Source organism: Parasteatoda tepidariorum, chromosome 6 (genome assembly GCF_043381705.1).
Source record: "Parasteatoda tepidariorum isolate YZ-2023 chromosome 6, CAS_Ptep_4.0, whole genome shotgun sequence".
Taxonomy (NCBI): Eukaryota; Metazoa; Arthropoda; class Arachnida; order Araneae; family Theridiidae; genus Parasteatoda; species Parasteatoda tepidariorum.
This window is the reverse complement of record NC_092209.1, coordinates 63586846-63605849: the sequence shown is the minus strand read 5'-3', so window position 1 is coordinate 63605849 and position 19004 is coordinate 63586846. Positions and strand designations below refer to the sequence as shown.

The following is a 19004-nucleotide window of genomic DNA, read 5'->3' as shown; positions in this document are numbered from 1 at the left end:
TAATTTGAACCTGAATTTTTTACAGTCAGTGCATATATATATANACCATAGATATATATATATATATATATATATACGCATACACACCTTACTTATTTCATTTTTAAACAAAAACTCATCAATGTATGTAACAGTACTTAACAGAAATAGAACATCAATCTCAAATACTTGCTTTCAAGATTTACGTCAGCAGTCCATTGGGAATACTTGAAAGCACCGAAGACGTGCACAAGAGGGTCCATAGTTTTGAGGTTATTATGCATGCTCTTTATAATAAGGGACAAATAAAGGAGATGTTGATTCAGTTGTCTCAGAAGAGGAATTTAGTTAGTTCCTGTGGTCATTTGAATTTAGCACATGTTTTTGCGCGTTGTTTTCTTTTTTTAATTCAGAATTGTAATTGAAGTTGCTTTTGTAAAGTACTCTTCAGTGAAAAAAACCGATTGAAGTGTTACTTAAGAAAATATGTTTGTTGTATTGAAGAAATATTATTAGATATTTCTAGTGGCAGCAATGAATTTATTTAAAGCTATGGTTTAAAGGTATGAGAGTTATGAATTTTTAAAATTCAGTTTCTAATATTTGATTTCAAAACAATTAAAGTTAAATATACTAAAAAACAAACATAATTGTATAAATCAAAATTGCAGAGATGAATTTGAGAAATTAGACGAATTGCTTTATATTCAAGATTATATGTAATCATATAATATTAGATATGTATAAAGATTAGATTTAATCATAATTGCCTGCATCGTAGAACTTGTTATTTATACTTTATACTTGTTATATTTCCATACATATATATTATAACAATACTTGCTATTCTTGTTATATATATTATAACAATACTTGCTATTCTTGTTATATATATTATAACAATACTTGATATTCTTGTTATATATATTATAACAATTCTTGTATCTTTGGTACTCATAACCTGAAGTCGTAATATAAATAATCGTACTAACAATTTTTGATTACGATTTAAGTTCTGGTCGTAAATTTTGAGTGTTTTTAATTGACATTATAATTGCAATCGTTACCAATGGTTAAAAATTTATTGGTGTATTATTTATGATTAGCAAAGCATTTGTAATTAATTAAAATAACTATAAGTAAAACAAATAAAATTATAAATGAATAGCATAAATAGGTAAAACTAAATAGTGAAAAATTGAAATAATAATAATAAAAAGAATTTTTATTATTGAATTTAATTTTTTTAGAGGTTTTTTTTAAAGGTTTCAACTAAATTCTTCTCAGGGCAAGGATTTATTGTTTACAATCCCAATACAAAAATGATGGTCCATTTCTAGAAAATTTAAAAACATTCTAGAAAAGAAACAAACCACCACAATCTGCATATAAGTTTGAAAATTAATGGTTTTGTTTTCACAACAATACATCATTAAATCAAAATTCTTTCCTTAGTTTGGAGATCCCACAGTCTTGATTAAAAGAAAACAATTGTAGCTCTTAGAATATCTTCTTAACTTAAACGTAAATGTACTACCAATTTTTTCTTATATTTTCATTTTTGCTAACATTGAAAAGCTTGAACTAAGCTATTATTATTATTTATTTATTTTTTGTAAGAAAAAAAACCATGAAACTAGTTTAATGCTCCTCTCGCTAGTTATTATTTCTTACTAAAATTGGAATTGTCCTCGTCTGTATAAAACAAGTTCAATCTGAATTGCTTTTAGTTTGGACAGTAACAATATTTTATTAAAAGAAAAACAATCGCCAAAAATCGTCGAGCTCGTAATAGAAGCCTCCATGCATTGGTATCAAGAAGCAAAATCTAAATAACTTATGGCTGAACGAGTTAAGTATTTTTAATCGTGACAATTTTTTACAAGTACTCATGGAAATAGCAGTTTACTTTAGAGTCATAATATTAATGCCTTGAATCATATTATCGTGCAATCATAAAAAGTTAATTTGAACCATATTTCTCTTAAAATTCAACCACACTAACATGTTATCAAGTAAAAAGGAATAGTCTAGTTTAATTTGGCAATGTTATATGGTTCAACGAGAGATCTGGAGTTGGTGATTGAAGCTACTAACTGCAATCAAACTCCGAGGACTAATATTCGATAAACATAGGTAATTTTCAAAACTTCATATTGGCACACGATAATATGGTTCATGGTATGTGTTGATACCTCAAACTATTCTATCGTGCAACCATACAGTTTAAATTGAACCAGTTTACAGTTTAATTTCCCTTAAGGATCAACCATATTGCATGTTATCGAGTTCAAAAGAAATAATTTAGTTTAACTTGGAATGATAGTATGGCTGAACCAGATCTGTGGAGTTGGTGGTTAAAGTTACTAATTGCAATCTACTTCCGAATTGTATTTAATAAACCTGGGAAATTTCATAAATTATACATTGGTACACGATAATATGGTTCAAAGCATGTATTGATACCTTAAACCATGTTATCCTGCAAACATAATATCGTGTAAAATTTAATATTAACCATATTTCGCTTAAGGTTCGTACTATCATGTTATCAAGTTTAAAACGAAAAATTTAGTTAAGCTTGGCTTCATGATATTGTTTAACAAGAGTTGTGGAGTTGGGGACTGAAGTCAATCAACCTCCGAATTATATTTGATAAACCTGGGAAATCTTATAAATTATATATTGTTACACGATAATATGGTTCAAAGTATGCATTAATAACTTAAACCATATTATCCTGCAAACATAATATCGTGCAAAATTTAATATTAACCATATTTCCCTTAAGGTTCGTACTATCATGTTATCAAGTTCAAAAGGAAAACTTTAGTTTAGCTTGGCTTCATGATATTGTTTAACAAGAGTTGTGGAGTGGGGGACTGAGGTCACAAACTCCTACTTATATTCGATAATCCTAAGAAAAAATTAAAATTATTACTAAGTAAATGTTAGTCTAAATGTAAAATTAGAGTTAAGGATAATTTATTTAAAGTTACAACATGCTAGCTGTAAAAGTGTATGAAATATTTTAATTGTGAAAAACCATTGTAAGAAAATTTCTGAGTATCAATATCACCAATCCATCCAGCTCACCGGACAAAAAATTAGTCACCCTAGTGCGCAAGCATCGATGAATCGTTAAGTTTTGTTTAATGACGTGGTCGTCAAGTGACGTGTTCAACTGCGGGCTCACAGCTTCAACGTGATCAAAGGCAAGTAGCTATCAGTGAGATGTATTTGTTTGAAGCGAAAATTTTGATAAATATGGGTAAAAGTAAGGATGTGATAGAGTGGTAAAAAGGGGCAATTGTGTTTGGCCGTGCCCATGGTCATACGGTGAATGAAGTTGCTGGATTTGTTGGTGTTTCGATGTGGACTGTTTAACGCGTCTACAAGCAGTAGTGTAATACACGTGGTCACAAAAGACGACATCAGAATTGTGGTCGGAAAAAGATCCTGCATGAAAGGGACCGGAGACGTGTTTCACTACTTGTCATTCAAAATCGCTTCCAAACCCCACTGGAATTGCTTCAGTTTATAAATGAAGGTCCATCCCAACCGGTTAGTGAGAGAACATTGCGATGGGAGCTGCATGAAATGAACATTTGGAGCCGAACATCTCGTAAGGGGTTATTTCTAACACAGGCACATAAAGCTGCACGACTTCAGTGGGCTAGAAGTCACCGAACGTGGCCAGTTGCAGACTGGCGGATGGTAATATGGTCAGACAAATCATGTTTTTATCTTTATTCAAAAGACGCACGTCGACAAGTGCTACGAGGAACAGATGAAGCATTTCATCCTAACTGTGTGCAAGGTCAGGTGTAGGCCAAGGGTGGTTTTGTCACATTTTAGGGGTGTTTTCCTTACTATGGATTGAGCCCCCTCACTGAGGTGGCCCCTAACATGAACAAACATGTTTGTTTCAACTTTCTGGATGATTAGATGTTGCCCTTCAATCAATATTCTCATAAAAAGTGTGTTATCGATACCCCTATGTTTCAAGATGACTAAACAAAGTTCATTGGCCTGGAAGAATCTGTGACTGATTTTACGAACACTCAGATACTCAATTGCATCTCGACTGGGCTGCAAAATCACCTGACTTGCACCCCATTGAATATATGTGGTAAATGTTGGAACAACAGGTAAAACACTGAAATCAGCATCCTCACAATTTGGGGGATTTGCGTGATCAAATCCTCAACGAGTGGCTTATACTGGATTCAACGTACCTGCAAAACCTTGTGGACTCACTTCCTAACCGAATTCAGGCGGTTATCGAATCCAGAGGTGGTGTTATACGCGATTAAATGATGGTTTTTGTGATTTCTCTAAGGGTGACTAATTTTTTGTCCGGTGTGCTTATTATAAATGATACATTAAATTCATATGTATATCTTTTTAATGAAATTTTTTAATTTAGGTACACAAACTTAGTTTAGAATTTATGAATGAAAAATTTATTTATTAATATCAAATTTTCAAAAGTTTAGGAGTTTTTCTATTTCTTTTTTGATAGGTTGCTGAAAGAGAGTCAAAAACGATAAAATATGATGATAAATAATATTTTAAATGATTTTTATGATATTCTTCAGATTAAAATGTTTTGTTCAGTTAATTTTAAATATTTATCTAAATACTTTTTATAACATCAAAAATTTATTTTTTTAATCTGTAAAACCAGATTTTCAACTGAGAAGCGTAGGAGTCAAACTTTTCTAACAAAGACTAAATTTTTCTCCATTCTCCAACTCTGAATCTAGCAAAATTTCCTCCAACTCCGACACCAATTAATTTTCTCCAAATCCGACGCTACTGAATTTTCTCCTACTCTGACTTTGGCCAATTTTCTCCTACTCGGACGTTAGCTAATTTCCTCCTACTCTGACGTTAGCCAATTTCCTCCTACTCTGACGTTAGCCAATTTCCTCCTACTAGGACGTTAGCCAATTTCCTCCTACTCGGACGTTAGCCAATTTCCTCCTACTCTAACGTTAGCCAATTTTCTCCGACTCTAACGTTAGCCAATTTTCTCCGACTCTGACGTTAGCCAATTTTCTCCTACTCGGACGTTAGCCAATTTTCTCCGACTCTGACGTTAGACAATTTTCTCCTACTCGGACGTTAGCCAATTTCCTCCTACTCGGACGTTAGCCAATTTCCTCCTACTCTGACGTTAGCCAATTTTCTCCTACTCTGACGTTAGCCAATTTTCTCCGACTCGGACGTTAGCCAATTTTCTCCGACTCTGACGTTAGCCAATTTTCTCCGACTCTGACGTTAGCCAATTTTCTCCGACTCTGAAGCTAGCTAACTTTTTCTCCGACGTTAGCTAACTTTTTCTCTGACTCTAGCATACCGTTTCTACGACCCCAGCCAACCTTCTCTTCGACCCCAGCCAACCTTCTCTCCGGGCTCCGCCAACCTTTTCTCAGAACCCAGCCAATTTTTCTCAGACTGTATTGAAGTTTCAACTAATTAAAACCCTATTATGAAACCATGTGGTTCTTAATGTAAACAACAATACGCAATTTTATTTTTTAACGAAGTACAAATTGTTTCTCTTTGTTTACCTACATACTTCTTAATGCATTACAGCCAAATAATTAATTTAATAAAACATTACTGAGTAATTTATATTCCAAACGAGAAAATAATTCTAAAAAAAGGATTTTTCTTTTTTAGTTGAAGAATTTCGCTTAATCAAGAACTTTTGATTTTCATTTAATTCTATTTATCTTTTTAAATAATTGTGCGCAGTAATTTTCCATTTGATGCAAATAAAAATTCTTTTAAAGATATTCTTTAAAATTGAGTTTAATTTATTTAGCCTGATTTTGAGTGAATTAATGTTATTTGAATTTCGTAAACTTATTTGTTTCCCGAAGAATTCAATTAAATGAAAGATTTTCTGAATTGAATAAGTTTTAAGGTAAATTAGTATTTGTTAACTTTGATGTAAAAGTTTTCAGAATTTTTTCTTTTTTGATGTATTCTTTCTTATTATTTGCCTTTGAAGGAATTGGTATTGTGCAATTTAACTATCTATTCATGATATGCTAATCAAATGAGATAAAAAAGTTTCTATTAGGAGATACTGTCACTGATTCGCTACAAAATTTTTAAGAAGTTCATTTATAATAGGATATTGCTTATTTAAGTATACCATACTTAATTTATATTTCATTTGTTGGACGGAAAAAATATGAGCAAATTATAGAGGTATAAAATAACAGCATTTTCTGCAAAATGTTTAGTATTTTTGAAAACAGTTGCACTTGGTGTTATTCAATTTTATTTCATTTAAATTTAATCTGCTTTGTTTTGCTCAGTAATATTGCAAATATAAATTATGGGAATCAAGAAATGCCAAAATTTAAAATATGGCTAGTAGAACAATTTTTCTTACATACAAAATTTATTCAATTTTTTTGACATAAAAAAGTGATTTAATTTGAAATGGAGAAAATAGCACATAAGGAAACATAATTTCTTAGTACGGAGCCGGTTATTCCCGGTTCCATATTTATTGCGTATTAAATGATTGACGATTTAAAAAATCAATAAGTGAAAAATCGAAAGATAAAAACTCAATATTTGCTACATTTTCCTTAGGAAACGAGTTACTGTTCGCAACGAAATTCAAAATTAGTTGTATAGTTCATTAATAGATGGCGGCACTATGAGAACTTTAGCCAACTCCAGTAGGTGTGATCTATGCAGAAAAACTGACACAATAAGTTTAAACCACGTGTTGTAAATGGAAATTAACGAGTAACTCTTTAGAAATATCCACCAAAATTTAGAAACTCTAATATTAGTTCTTTATTTGAGGAACGTTAATTTTATTCTAATTAAAAAAAAACTTATGTTTTCATAATCAAGTCTAAGTAAAATTATTAATTTTGAATCATTTTAGAAACTATAAAATTGAATACTTTAGAATTTCATTGCAAGGCGATGGAAGTTTTGTAAATTAAATAATTTTCTCTTCAGTTTGTGAAATGTATTGAGCAAACATTAACTTTATTCAGTAGCAATCTTATAAAAATCGAAAAGCTTCCAATAAAAAAGTATATTTAATTATCCGAAATGAATGTGAAATATTTGATAATTTTAAGGAAAACACTATTGACTTGGATTAACTTGGATTAAATGTCACATAAAACTAAAAGATTAAATATTGAAACTCACCACTGAAATTGGATTCAATTTCGTAGGGAATTACAGCTTTGTCCCATAATCTCTCGGGCCGTGCAGTGGCTGCGCGCTTCGTTCTGTCGAGAGGGATTAATTTCCGTCGATTCTTTCCTGAATGCCTCAGGCGTTTCTTAGACCTGAAATGTCATGAAATCAAATTACAAGTGCTCTTAAAATGAAACATTTAATTGAAAAGTTTCAAAACATATTCCTTAGAAAATAGGGTAACAATATCAAATATTGCATCGCCGATGGAAGATATTTTGGCACCAAGTCCCTAAATTGGATGAATTTAAGCTCGCCAACACCTCTGTCAAAAGCTTTGCAATTCTATTGGAATCTTTCATTGGTTCCCATTTACTTGGTTTGGTGTCAGTTTATCCTTAAATGAATGCACTTGCGATGGTAAATTGTAATTCTTAATTGTAATTCTTATTGTGTAAAAATACTAATTAACAAAATCGACAATCAACAAATTGTTATGTTTCGTGTGAGGATTTATGTCAACAGTAATAATTCAATATTTCCTAATTTTAAAAGCTGTTTTTTCACCTATTGGGTATTTATATAAAATATTGTTAAACATTTCCAGCAAAATAAAATAATGGCACTAAACACGCACCAACAACAAAAAACTACATACTAAATACGTAGTTATTCTCATTTTTCAGTTGTTATTCAGCTTTTTCATTAAAATAGCTTTTTTGTTATTCCTGATTTTAAAGTACATTTATGATTAGTTATTTCTGAAAATAAACTCAGCCTCAATTCTTTTCCTCCACTAAGCATGCACTGGTTAAAATATCAATTTGGTGGAATTTGAGACAACTATCTCGGTGAACGAGATTCTAGACTAGTGCCAGAGTTTTCTCCAATATAAAGGTCTTTAGCATCATTTTTTTCCTAAGGGTACCATACTTTTTCTTCCTTAGCATCATACTTTTTGTGAAATCAATTTTTTAAAGATAATACTTTCATACCAAACTGTATTTTATCACTCCTCTCACATATGTATCTAGTTTCCAGAATTAACACTAGATAGCAGCACAATACAAAGTAACACTTAACTGCCTACTTGGAGATCGGTCACCGCTGTTCTCAAAAAAATGCTGTCCTGAAATGGAAATGTCGCCTATCTTTATATTGTCCTAAGTTTTTATCATACATTGATGAAAAATATAAATGGCTCCCAACCCATTAGAAAAAAACATTAAAACTGAGAACAGGTGGTGTAGTCTTTTAGAGCACTTACATATGTGATTGGCCGTGATCTCTATTCTGTAACAGGATAAAAATATGGTTTGCATTAGCAAAACAGGAAAAGTTAAACCCGCCATGGATAAAGTTTTCACATAGGCGCGATGCAGAAAATTAAGGAGAGGAATAACAGGAGAAGATTACACGATAAAAATTTTTTTGAGTTCCCTAAAAGATGGAGCCCTACTGGGTTAACAACATAACCTTCACTGACTTTTTCAAAAACCTTTCAAACAATTAATTTTTCTTTCTGTAGCTTCTATTTTGCTAGAAAATATTTTGTGATTGCATCTACCAAATAAGTTCAATAAAGCTCCACATTATTCCTTAAAAATACTCATTTTCAGGCCTGTCTTTTAATAATGCTCATAATTTTAGCCGGAAGAAATGTATGGCAAGTCCTAAAAGCAGACAAAGTTTTACATAAAGATTATTAAGCAATTTCATAAAACAATTATTTACTGTTGCATGGTAGCCGATATTTTTATTTACTCTTGTCGAAGAAGACACAAAATGAAAACGCTTAAGGTTTTAACAGATTTTAATATATATGAATACAAATATAATAAAATACTAACATCTATTACTTCATGCTAGTAAGATCTCTTTGAGCATTGTGAATCTTTATTTAAATGTAGTTGAGAACTATAGGGAGCTTACCAGCCCAAGCTGTGCTCCCCAACCCCTGGCACTACTTTCGCAGTTCTCTTTAGATTGTTCCGAAATCTAAGCTCGATTTACTTTCATTTTGTTAATTTTCTTCTCATTTTGTTTCACAAGTTCTTAATATATGCAACATATGTATCCCGTGAAATACTATGATTTACACATTTCGGAACTATTACATTTCCGAGAGACGAAAAATTTATTATCACAGTATCTGTATTAGTATACGAGATATCTACAACGACAATACCTATAGTATCATTCATCTATTATGATAATTAATTAAGCACCACTAGCGTCAATGACAGTTTGGAGATTCTTCAACCACCTAATGTATGAGATCCAAAGTAAAGTTAAAAGAATTAAGAAGCAAAAAATATTATAACAAAAATATTTATGTAATGTCATTCAACTCAAGTAACAAAAAAATATACTATAAAAATTGCATTCCCATTCAAAGGAGTCGTATCCATGTTGGTTACAATCTGTAACTAATTGATCATTGATGGATTGCCAGCGAACAGGTAACTGAAGTTATGTCAGCTTAGATATCTCTATATCCATATTAGTGTTATATACAATAAGATAGATTACAGTCCGAAGTCATGTGAATTATGTTGTTTAATAATAATCCGAGAGAACAATAGGGTTTCAATTAACTGTTTAAGTAATACAGGAACCATTCCAAGAATATTAAAATGTACTGTAATGTTTTGAAAACTCCTTACTTCCAAAATACACTCGCTTTCAAGTTCAAGGATCAGAAATTAACAAGAATTTGAAAACAATTTATAACCAAATTATAAATATTTATTATTGTTGACAAAGCCACATTGTTAGATTTTATTCGATAAAAAATAAAATAAGGATTGTTATTTACTATTATTCCTTAGAAAAGTCAATAAATTATCCAAGATCCATAAAAAAAAAGAAAGCAAAAGGAAAATGAATCTTTAACCATTGTATTTTCGAATCTTTTCATTTTCTTCCAAATCAAATTAATGGAAAATAACATACTGGACATCAGTAGTCGGAAAAAAATAAAAATAAAACATAAAACAAAAGGTTTAACAAGGGATTTGAAACAGAAGATAGATTTCTACTAAGAGTCGTCATTCGATGAAACGTTCTCTGCTATTCACGGAACTAAATTTGTTACAAAAGCTTTAAAAGCAAACATTAATATCATGCATTTTCGATTGTAAAGCAAACATCATAACCATTCACTTATTTGTTTAAATAAACAATATGCAAATGAAGAGTTGGATTCTGTTTAGTTCTATCAGGTTTTAGAAATTTAAGTTGAGTAATCTGACTAAATTTTGGAAGGATCAATGCTCGGTAAGTATTGTTTATTGCAAATAATGCATTGGTAACGAAATAAATGAAAATAAAGGGAAAACATTTATTAATTTACGTTTTGTGATAAAGTTTATACAAGATTTATTAATTAGTGAAATTTTAAAAGTTCTTTTATTTGTTGATAAATATTACAACTTGAATGACAGATTTGGAAAAAATAGCTGTTGACCGCCACTTTGCGCACGTCAAAGTACTTTTACTTCAATTTTAGCTATTTATAAGAGATGTCCACGACATTGTCCAAATTCTTTATGCATTGAGTTTTAGCAATAATTTAAAAACTATATGGCAGCTATTAAATCACACAAGCCACCATAGGTATAAATTCAAAACGATTCAGCATAGAGGGCAGCAGAAATATTAAAGTTATTTTCCTGTCTGTCGTGAGATACAAAACTCATCCCAATGCTCTATTACGTGCTGTACTACTTCCTCACGCACCTCTCGAGTTATGACTTGAGTATTGTGTAATATAGACTAGGTATCGACAAAGGCGAGCTTCATTATCAATAAATTTGTATGAGAGTATACATATTTATACTGGTATGACAGCACCATATCACCGTTTGTGTTTAAAATTTCTACAGAAATTTTACAAGGGATCAAAGATGAATTAAAATTATTACTTCGTAATTGAGTTTTTTGGATAAAAATATAAAATTATTCCAAATAAATATTAATAGGATCTAAATAAATATTTACGCAAAACTATTTAACGCTAATTAAATTAGACAACTTAAAATGAATCGAAACAAATACTTAACGTATAACTAATTATTTAAAACTATTATTATTATTTAAAGGCAGCCAATTTAGATAGAGAAAAAAATATTTGATGCTTCGTAGAGATATAAATATAGAGATTATTTTGATGCAATATTTGTTTAATTTAGTGCTAATTTTATTCAGTTTGTAAAGGAAATGAAATCAAGGATGCAATATTTGTTTAATTTAGAGCTAATTTTATTCAGTTTCTAAAGGAAATGAAATTATACTAAAGTCACAGTTTCATAAATACAATTCGCGTTATTGCAAGCATCTCCCCGCTTAAATATCTGCGAATGTTACGTAATTTAGGGATGTATTTTAGTTTGAAGGATGCTTAGTTGTTACAACAGGAGAGAGAGGCGTTTGAATGAAACTGTTGAAGATTGGAATTAATGAAATCGTTGTATGCCAAATCTACAACTGCGCATAGAAACTTTCTAAATACTAAGGAAAGCTCACTCTTGTGTTATTTATGCTAATCAATTCAACCCAATTTTTGTTTTACTGTCTGAAAAGAAACATTCACACTTCTATTTTTACCTACTTTGCCACTATGTTCTTTTTTTTATTTTCGAACTTTTCTCATTTGTTTTCGTTTTACTGTCCGAATACTACATTCACACTTCTATTTTACCTACTTTGTCATTATGTTCCGTTTTTTTATTTTCGACCCTTTCTCATTTGTTTTCGTTTTACTATCTGAATACTACATTCACACTTCTATTTTACCTACTCTGTCATTATGTTCCTTTTTTTTATTTTTGACCCTTTCTCATTAGTTTTCGTTTTACTGTCTGAATAGTACATTTACACTTCTATTTTTACCTACTTTGTCACTATGTTCCTTTTTTTATTTTCGAACCTTTCTCATTTGTTTTCGTTTTACTGTCTGAATATTACATTCACACTTCTATTTCTACCTACTTAGTCACTATATTTCTTTTTCATTTTTGAACCATACTCATTTGTTCTCATACAAGTTTTATGTGTTTATGAAAAAATAAAGAATTTAAAACTTCCATCTTACTGAAGTTTAAAATTGTGAATATGGGAAAACTACACAAATTATTTGTTAAAAATGTAATTTCCAAGCTGTACCTATCTGCTTATAAATCAAATCAAATAAATTCAATAAATGCATTTAAATTCCTAACATGTATATGCTTTTAGAGTTTGACTCAAAAAAAAAATTAAATATTCAAATAAGTTAGATGAAAACAAATCAACGCCCAATTCGCGAGCTAGGAAGCAATCTGAATGGAATCGCAGGATCAGTTTCAGTCTAAAGCGAACGCAACAACCAGTTGGCGAGTCCTTTAAGTTTTTGTACATATCAGAAAATTGCTTACAGACACAATCGATTTCAAGCTTCAATTCCTTTTACCGCTTATACAATTTTACTTACTTTTTTATACACCACACATTTTATTTAATTGTATTCAAAATCAATTACTCTTTCTCTTACTTCATTAAAAATAATGTCAAAATAAATTTTTACGTTTTATAGCTAAATTGAATTCCTATTATCATTGAAAAATATAAATTAAAACACAGGGTGATTACGCTTTTAAAAATAGCACAGACATTATACTACATTAGAAAGAAACCACTAAAAATAGAAATCATCTCCCATTGCTCCACAGTCACAGTATCTTTGTTATAATCTTATCTACTAGTTATCTCTAACAACAGTCCCAGAGAGAGAGAGAGAGAGAAAAAAAAACTCAATTTCCTATGGTCTGAAACAGAAAATTCGTTTGGCGAAACAAATTATCGTCTTTTTGGCGAGATTCAGGTTGACAGTAATTGTGCCTCATTACTGATACTAAAGTTCTCTGGAAAAAATACTCCGCGGTGCAAACAGGTCATTTTGGATCAAATTGACAGTTTTATTTCCCAGGAGTATAATACATCTTCAGTTCGTAATGTCTGGGGCGAAAGGCTTTATGAGATAATAACCTCTAAATTAGAGTAATTATGTGGTACCTATTTATTTATTTAAGAAAATGTCTTGATTAATTTTTTGACTATATTTTGCTATTGATTTTTTATTACAAAGACCTGACATGTTATAAATGCATTACAAAGTATATTTTACACATTTTTCATTATTTTGTATTAATTTAGGTGAAAATTAGTGAAAAATGTATTATTTAGCATTCTAATAATTTATGGTAATGAAATAAAGAATGAAACATATGTGTCTTTTTTTTGCGTTAACACGTTGAATGCCATGAGGGTCACCGTTGACCGGCACTGAGTTAGTTCGTAGCGCCACGGGGGTCACAGGTGTCCGGCGAAGCCAAGATTATTAGAAACATATAATTGTAGTAAGTTTTTAATGCTTTTAATTTTTTTATATTGTTATCGTTTCTAAAATGGTTTTAAGAAATTAATGCAATACATACTGAGAAAATCATTCTGGCCAGACGAGCAAGCCATGTAAAGTTAGTGTGACATTCAACGTGTTAATGGTAAAATTTTCTTAACAAGTTTCACTTACAAATAATAATTCTAATGTGCACTTTTTTATAGTTATTTAGATTTAAGAGTAACAGCTTTTCAGCATTGAAATTTCGTTAATTTACAAAATAACTTATTTATAATTTTCTGAAAATGAATGAAAAAAAAAATAGTTTTCAAACCACTTTTCTGGATTTTGTATTTCAGTACAAAAATAATTGCGAACAGAATAAACAGAATTTTTTAGTAACTATTTGGTTGTGTTTTATGATTAAACAATTCCAAAGTATATTTTTATTTGTAATTAGAGCATTAGAAAAAATAAATATAAAAAGGGACGCCGGTGTTCCATCTGCGTCAAACGCTATATGTTGTGTCTAGCTCCAAAATTTATTTCCACTTGGGCCAATTTTCAAGTTACACGAAAATCCCATTTATTAACGTAATGTGGTTTTATATTTTTGACACATTATTAAAAATTCAATTATGTGAAATTTTTGCTATTAATTGCAAATCGATTTTTGATAAATAAATTTGTTTGCTAAAACCTATTTGCTTTGAGTACTCACGTTTTTATTAAATTTATTTTAAGAGATTTCTTTCCTTACGTATCTGATTTTTTCAACAAATAACTTTTGAGCTTCATTGAGTATAAATAAATATTAAAACATTAAAATTGCAATTCGGCAATGGGAAAAAAACATTGAATAAGAAAAAAGAATAATAATTGTAATTTAGAGTGCTCGCCTCGTAATGACGTGAACCGGGTTCGAATCCCAGCGTATGCTGGTCGGTACGAATTCTACTCTCCACTCGTGCCAACCACAGTAGTGATATAAAATATCCTCAGTGGCTGCCTGGGAATCCCTTTGCCGTCAGGAAAACCATGGAAGTTTTTCGTGGTTTTCCTCTTAATATAACGTTTCTCGAGTTTTTCAGAAACATTTCATAATTTTAATTTTTAAATTTTTATGGATGAAACTTAAACACTTGTATAATAAGTATTTTAGCAAAAATAGAATATAATATGAATTTCTGTTTTTAATTTTAAAAAATACAAAAAAATGGGAGTGCAAAATCTATCCTATTTGTTTAAGAATAAAAAGCAATAGTAAATTTCCCTCCCTCTACGTGGATTTGTTCGCATTCAGTATTTAAAAACAAAATTTTTCATTGTTATAACGCTGCGCTGTCATGGGAATAATATCTAACAAAATGTTTAAAAAACTTGAAGACTAAATCTCAGAAGAAATGAAACTCCTAATTAAAGTTTTGTAAGCTAATAGTTTAAATTCTGAAGTAAATTTGAGTGCTAGAAACAAATACTCAGGCTAACATCGAAAATTAAAGATATAGTATGTTTAACTGTCACAGGTAATTTCAAATATAAATAGGATTATTCTTATTTGTATTTAAGACGTTTAAATTATTAAACTAATGTTAAAATTTTCATTGCGAAATATTAAATATAATTTTTGCTTCTTGACATTTTTTTAATACAAATTTAAAATTCTCTAACTGTATAGTAATATTCCTTAAATTTATAAAAACAATAAATTTTTTTAAAGGGGACAAGTTGGGCATCAACAATGTCTGGATGCATTAAAAATATATAAATTATATGTGCTTGTGTACTCATTTAAACTTTAGAACAGTTAAGTCTCAAATCCTTTGTCTAAACATTAAGAAAAGAAGAATATAAACAGCAAAAAAAATATATTTTATCTAGGCTTAAAAAGTAAAATAAAACTGATTGATAATCAAAAGTCCATTTAAATATCAGTAAATCATGTCACATGAATATAAAGACTGATTTTAAAATTTTTCATGCATAAATACTCATTTACTGGGTTATGCTGGATTCAGTTCAACAGTGCTCTAAGAAACTTCCTTTAATTTTTTTTTTCGCTTCAAAACATATTTACTGTTTTAGCTCCTTTCATTTTTTTAACTTTAAAAAAATTATCACATTTAAAGTTCACTTAATTTTGCCAGACAAAATGCTTATAAATAAAATACATTGGCTTGCTGAAATGTTTTAATTGCTTACTAAAATAATTAAAGCGGATAAGTGCACAATTTAACTTTTTCAAAGTTCTAATTAGTTTCATTTTTCATCAAAAGCGCCACTGAGAAAATTAGCATATTTGGCTTGTTTTAAATATCAGCAATTTTGCATTATTCTTAGAAAGTTTTCTACACCTTTTAACTTGCCCAGATTAAAAATACGAAAGCTCCGATTGATCGGTATTATTAAGTTAAGCTGAAAAAGAACATAGCAGCTAAAAACAGATAAATCAAAAAGCAAGGCAGTGCATTTTATTATATTACGTTACAGTAGATAAAATTTAAAAAAAAAAATTCGCCAAATAACAATGAGGCAAAAAATTTAAGATATCTAGTGGTAGAAAATTACAACAACATGCGCGAAGGTGGTCTAAGCAGTTAAAATTAAAAACGCGTCAATATAAGATTGCTTCCAATCAAAATTGCAAAGCTGTACTGTTAGAAATTTCTTGAAAAAATTGTGAAATAACAATTTATTTCATTGTTATTTTACCGTATTTAAACAAAACAGTCAAATAACCGTAAATAAGATGGTAATCAAACTGAACTGTGAGAAGAAGCGTTTATTAATTGCTTTTGATATTTACCGTAAACTTAACGGTTAATCGAATGGACCGACAGCTGCCGTTTTTTTTTTAAATTTTTATTTACCTTAATTTTGGATTGAAAATTTTAACCGTGTAGTTATAGTTTAATAATAATGAAAATATTAGTAATTAGTTTAATAATAATGTAAATAATAGTATCATAATCACCTCAGGTTTTTCCTGGATAACTTTTTGGCGTTCCGGTGCCTTTTCTTGGCTATTTCGGTGGCATTTTTGGCACTGGCGACCAATTTTTTGGCTAGTTGCGCCTGCTTGTCTTTTTCTTGTTGTTCGAGTTCTTTTTCATATTGTTCGTTTTCTAAACGACTAAGAGCTATATCACCTACAAAGCCATCTGAAATTTAAAAAAACAACATATGTATACTTGTATGGAAAAACAATAGTTATTTTAAAAAATAAAATAGTAATAAAAACAAATCAATAAATACAGTTTTATGAAAATAATTAAAAATAACTCATAAAATTAGTTTTATTTCGATAATTTTTGTTATACTAGCAAACTTGTTTAGTATGATTTTGATATTTTATCTATTATTTCAAGTCATGGTGTGCAAAAATTTGTAATATTTGACACTTTTTAAAAATGCTTTAATCAAATTTAAGTAGTATATATTTTGAGACGATGTATACCTGGAGCTTAAACAGCTTTACAAAATATAGCCTATTATTCATTAACGAAGCACTATATCTTTAGAAATTAAATTTTTATATTTATATTTAATTTATCATAAAGAAATTAAGAATACCAGATTTTTTTTATTCAATTTTTCTTTCAATTTGTAAATTATAGCTACAGTTAAACACAGCTTTTGTAAAACACCATTGCGTAGATTTTCAAAAGCAGTTATGGCAGAATTAATTAGTTAAGGATTTAATCCAAACCTTAACAAATAGTTTATATCCGTCTATTACATAATCGTTCGCATTAATGAGGTATTCGTTTAGTTAGCTGAACTGAATTACATAAATGTGCAGATGAAAACGTAATGAATAACCTCGAACAGAAAATAATTATTTCATTGTATTTAATAGATTTCCCACTAACAAATATCAACTATTCAAATGATAATCTGGTGAATAACATATGGAATGAGTCAATCAGTGAATAGTTTATTAATAACAATACTACTTTCAGACATATGGTATATAGTTTAAATGACTTTAAACATGACTAAGCAGTAATCAAAACATATATTTTCGAAAATTATAATTAAATAATTACAAATCTCTTTTTTTTAAATTGCTCATGTAATTTAGGTATTAAACTGCTTTATGTATTCGAAAAATAATCTCTTTTTTAGAGGAATTTATGTCAGATAAAATTCATTTTAAAAACCTTTAAAATTAAGGGCTTGCATTCGTTTGGTAAGCACAGATGCCACGAATTGTAGGGATGTTGTTTTCTTCATTTTATTAGTTTATAGCTGGTCCTGTTATTGTCAGGTGTAGTGTAGCCGCTTCTGGTATAATAAAATCTTATAATAAAATCTGCATTTAACCCCAACCTAGCCTTTAAATTGCGGCTGGTTTTGACACATATTTCATTACCAGCTAAGAGAAGTTAACCTGTATATATGTTGTACCAAATCTCAATTTCTGTTCGTAGGACGTGTATACTCGTCAGATCAAATCTCTATTGCAATGCATATGATGTGTATACACGTTGGATGAAATCTCTGTGTCAGTGCGTAGGGCATGGATTGCTCCAGCCAAATCTATATTGAAGAGCGTAGAGCGTGTAAGCACGTCGTGTAAAACAAAAAAATTCCATTGACTATCAAAACTAAATTTCAATAAAATATAATAGGAATGTAATTTGGTGGTATGTTCTTTTATATTACCAATAGAAATTCTATGTATTTTATATTGAATCTTAGACATTTAATTAGCCTTCGATATTTAATTGAGTCTTAGATATCTTTAATTATAAACTACTCATCATCTCCATTTACTTTAATTTTCTTTATCTTCAGTAAAAAGAAAAACGGGGTACTATAAATATATATATACAGTGGACAAAATAGAGGAAAAGCTTTTATACTAATCAATTTTTTCATATTTCTTAAGAAATACTATGCGAATCATTTTATAACTTAAGAAGTGCTTAAATCATGCAATTTATCATACATATATTAATGAAGCTTAAAGCTTTTAGAGGTTTGACGGTCCGACAGTAAATTACAAACGGAAAATGTTTTTGAACACCCTATGCCAAAAAATATAGCAATGGATTTTTAACTAGTGACTATTATTGTAATAATTACATGCAATAACTATACAAAATTTCGAAAGTCTAGCTTAAATATTTATGGAGATATGGACATTTTTATAAAAAAAAATATTTTGTCTTACATTTTTTTTGCTATAACTTTAAAAATATTCGATAAAATTAAAGAAAATTTTCAGAGTAATTTTTAATTTATAATAGAAATTTAATTTTCGAAATTCATTTTTCGCCATAGGATGTTTCAAAAACATTTTTTTCCGTCTTAAGACTTTAAAAGCCTTGAACTTCATTGAGAATTTGCACATCCTAAACATTTCTAAATCTATAAAGTGATTATTTAAGTATTTTTTGAGCAAGATAAAAATGTGTTGATAAAGAAGTGTTTCTATTTTATATATATA

At 29.5% G+C, this 19004-nt stretch overlaps 1 protein-coding gene across 1 annotated transcript in view; it reads right to left on the bottom strand.

Annotated features, from left to right (window-relative positions):
• The window catches only part of LOC107453436 (bone morphogenetic protein 1), a 253920-nt gene that overhangs the window by 135523 nt on the left and 99393 nt on the right, over positions 1 to 19004 (bottom strand). The window contains exons 3-4 of the mRNA XM_043049329.2: positions 16524 to 16710; positions 7180 to 7322 (exon numbers count right to left, since the gene is read on the bottom strand). Coding sequence (XP_042905263.1) covers positions 7180 to 7322; positions 16524 to 16710 — 330 coding nt within the window. The remainder of the gene's footprint in view (positions 1 to 7179; positions 7323 to 16523; positions 16711 to 19004) is intronic.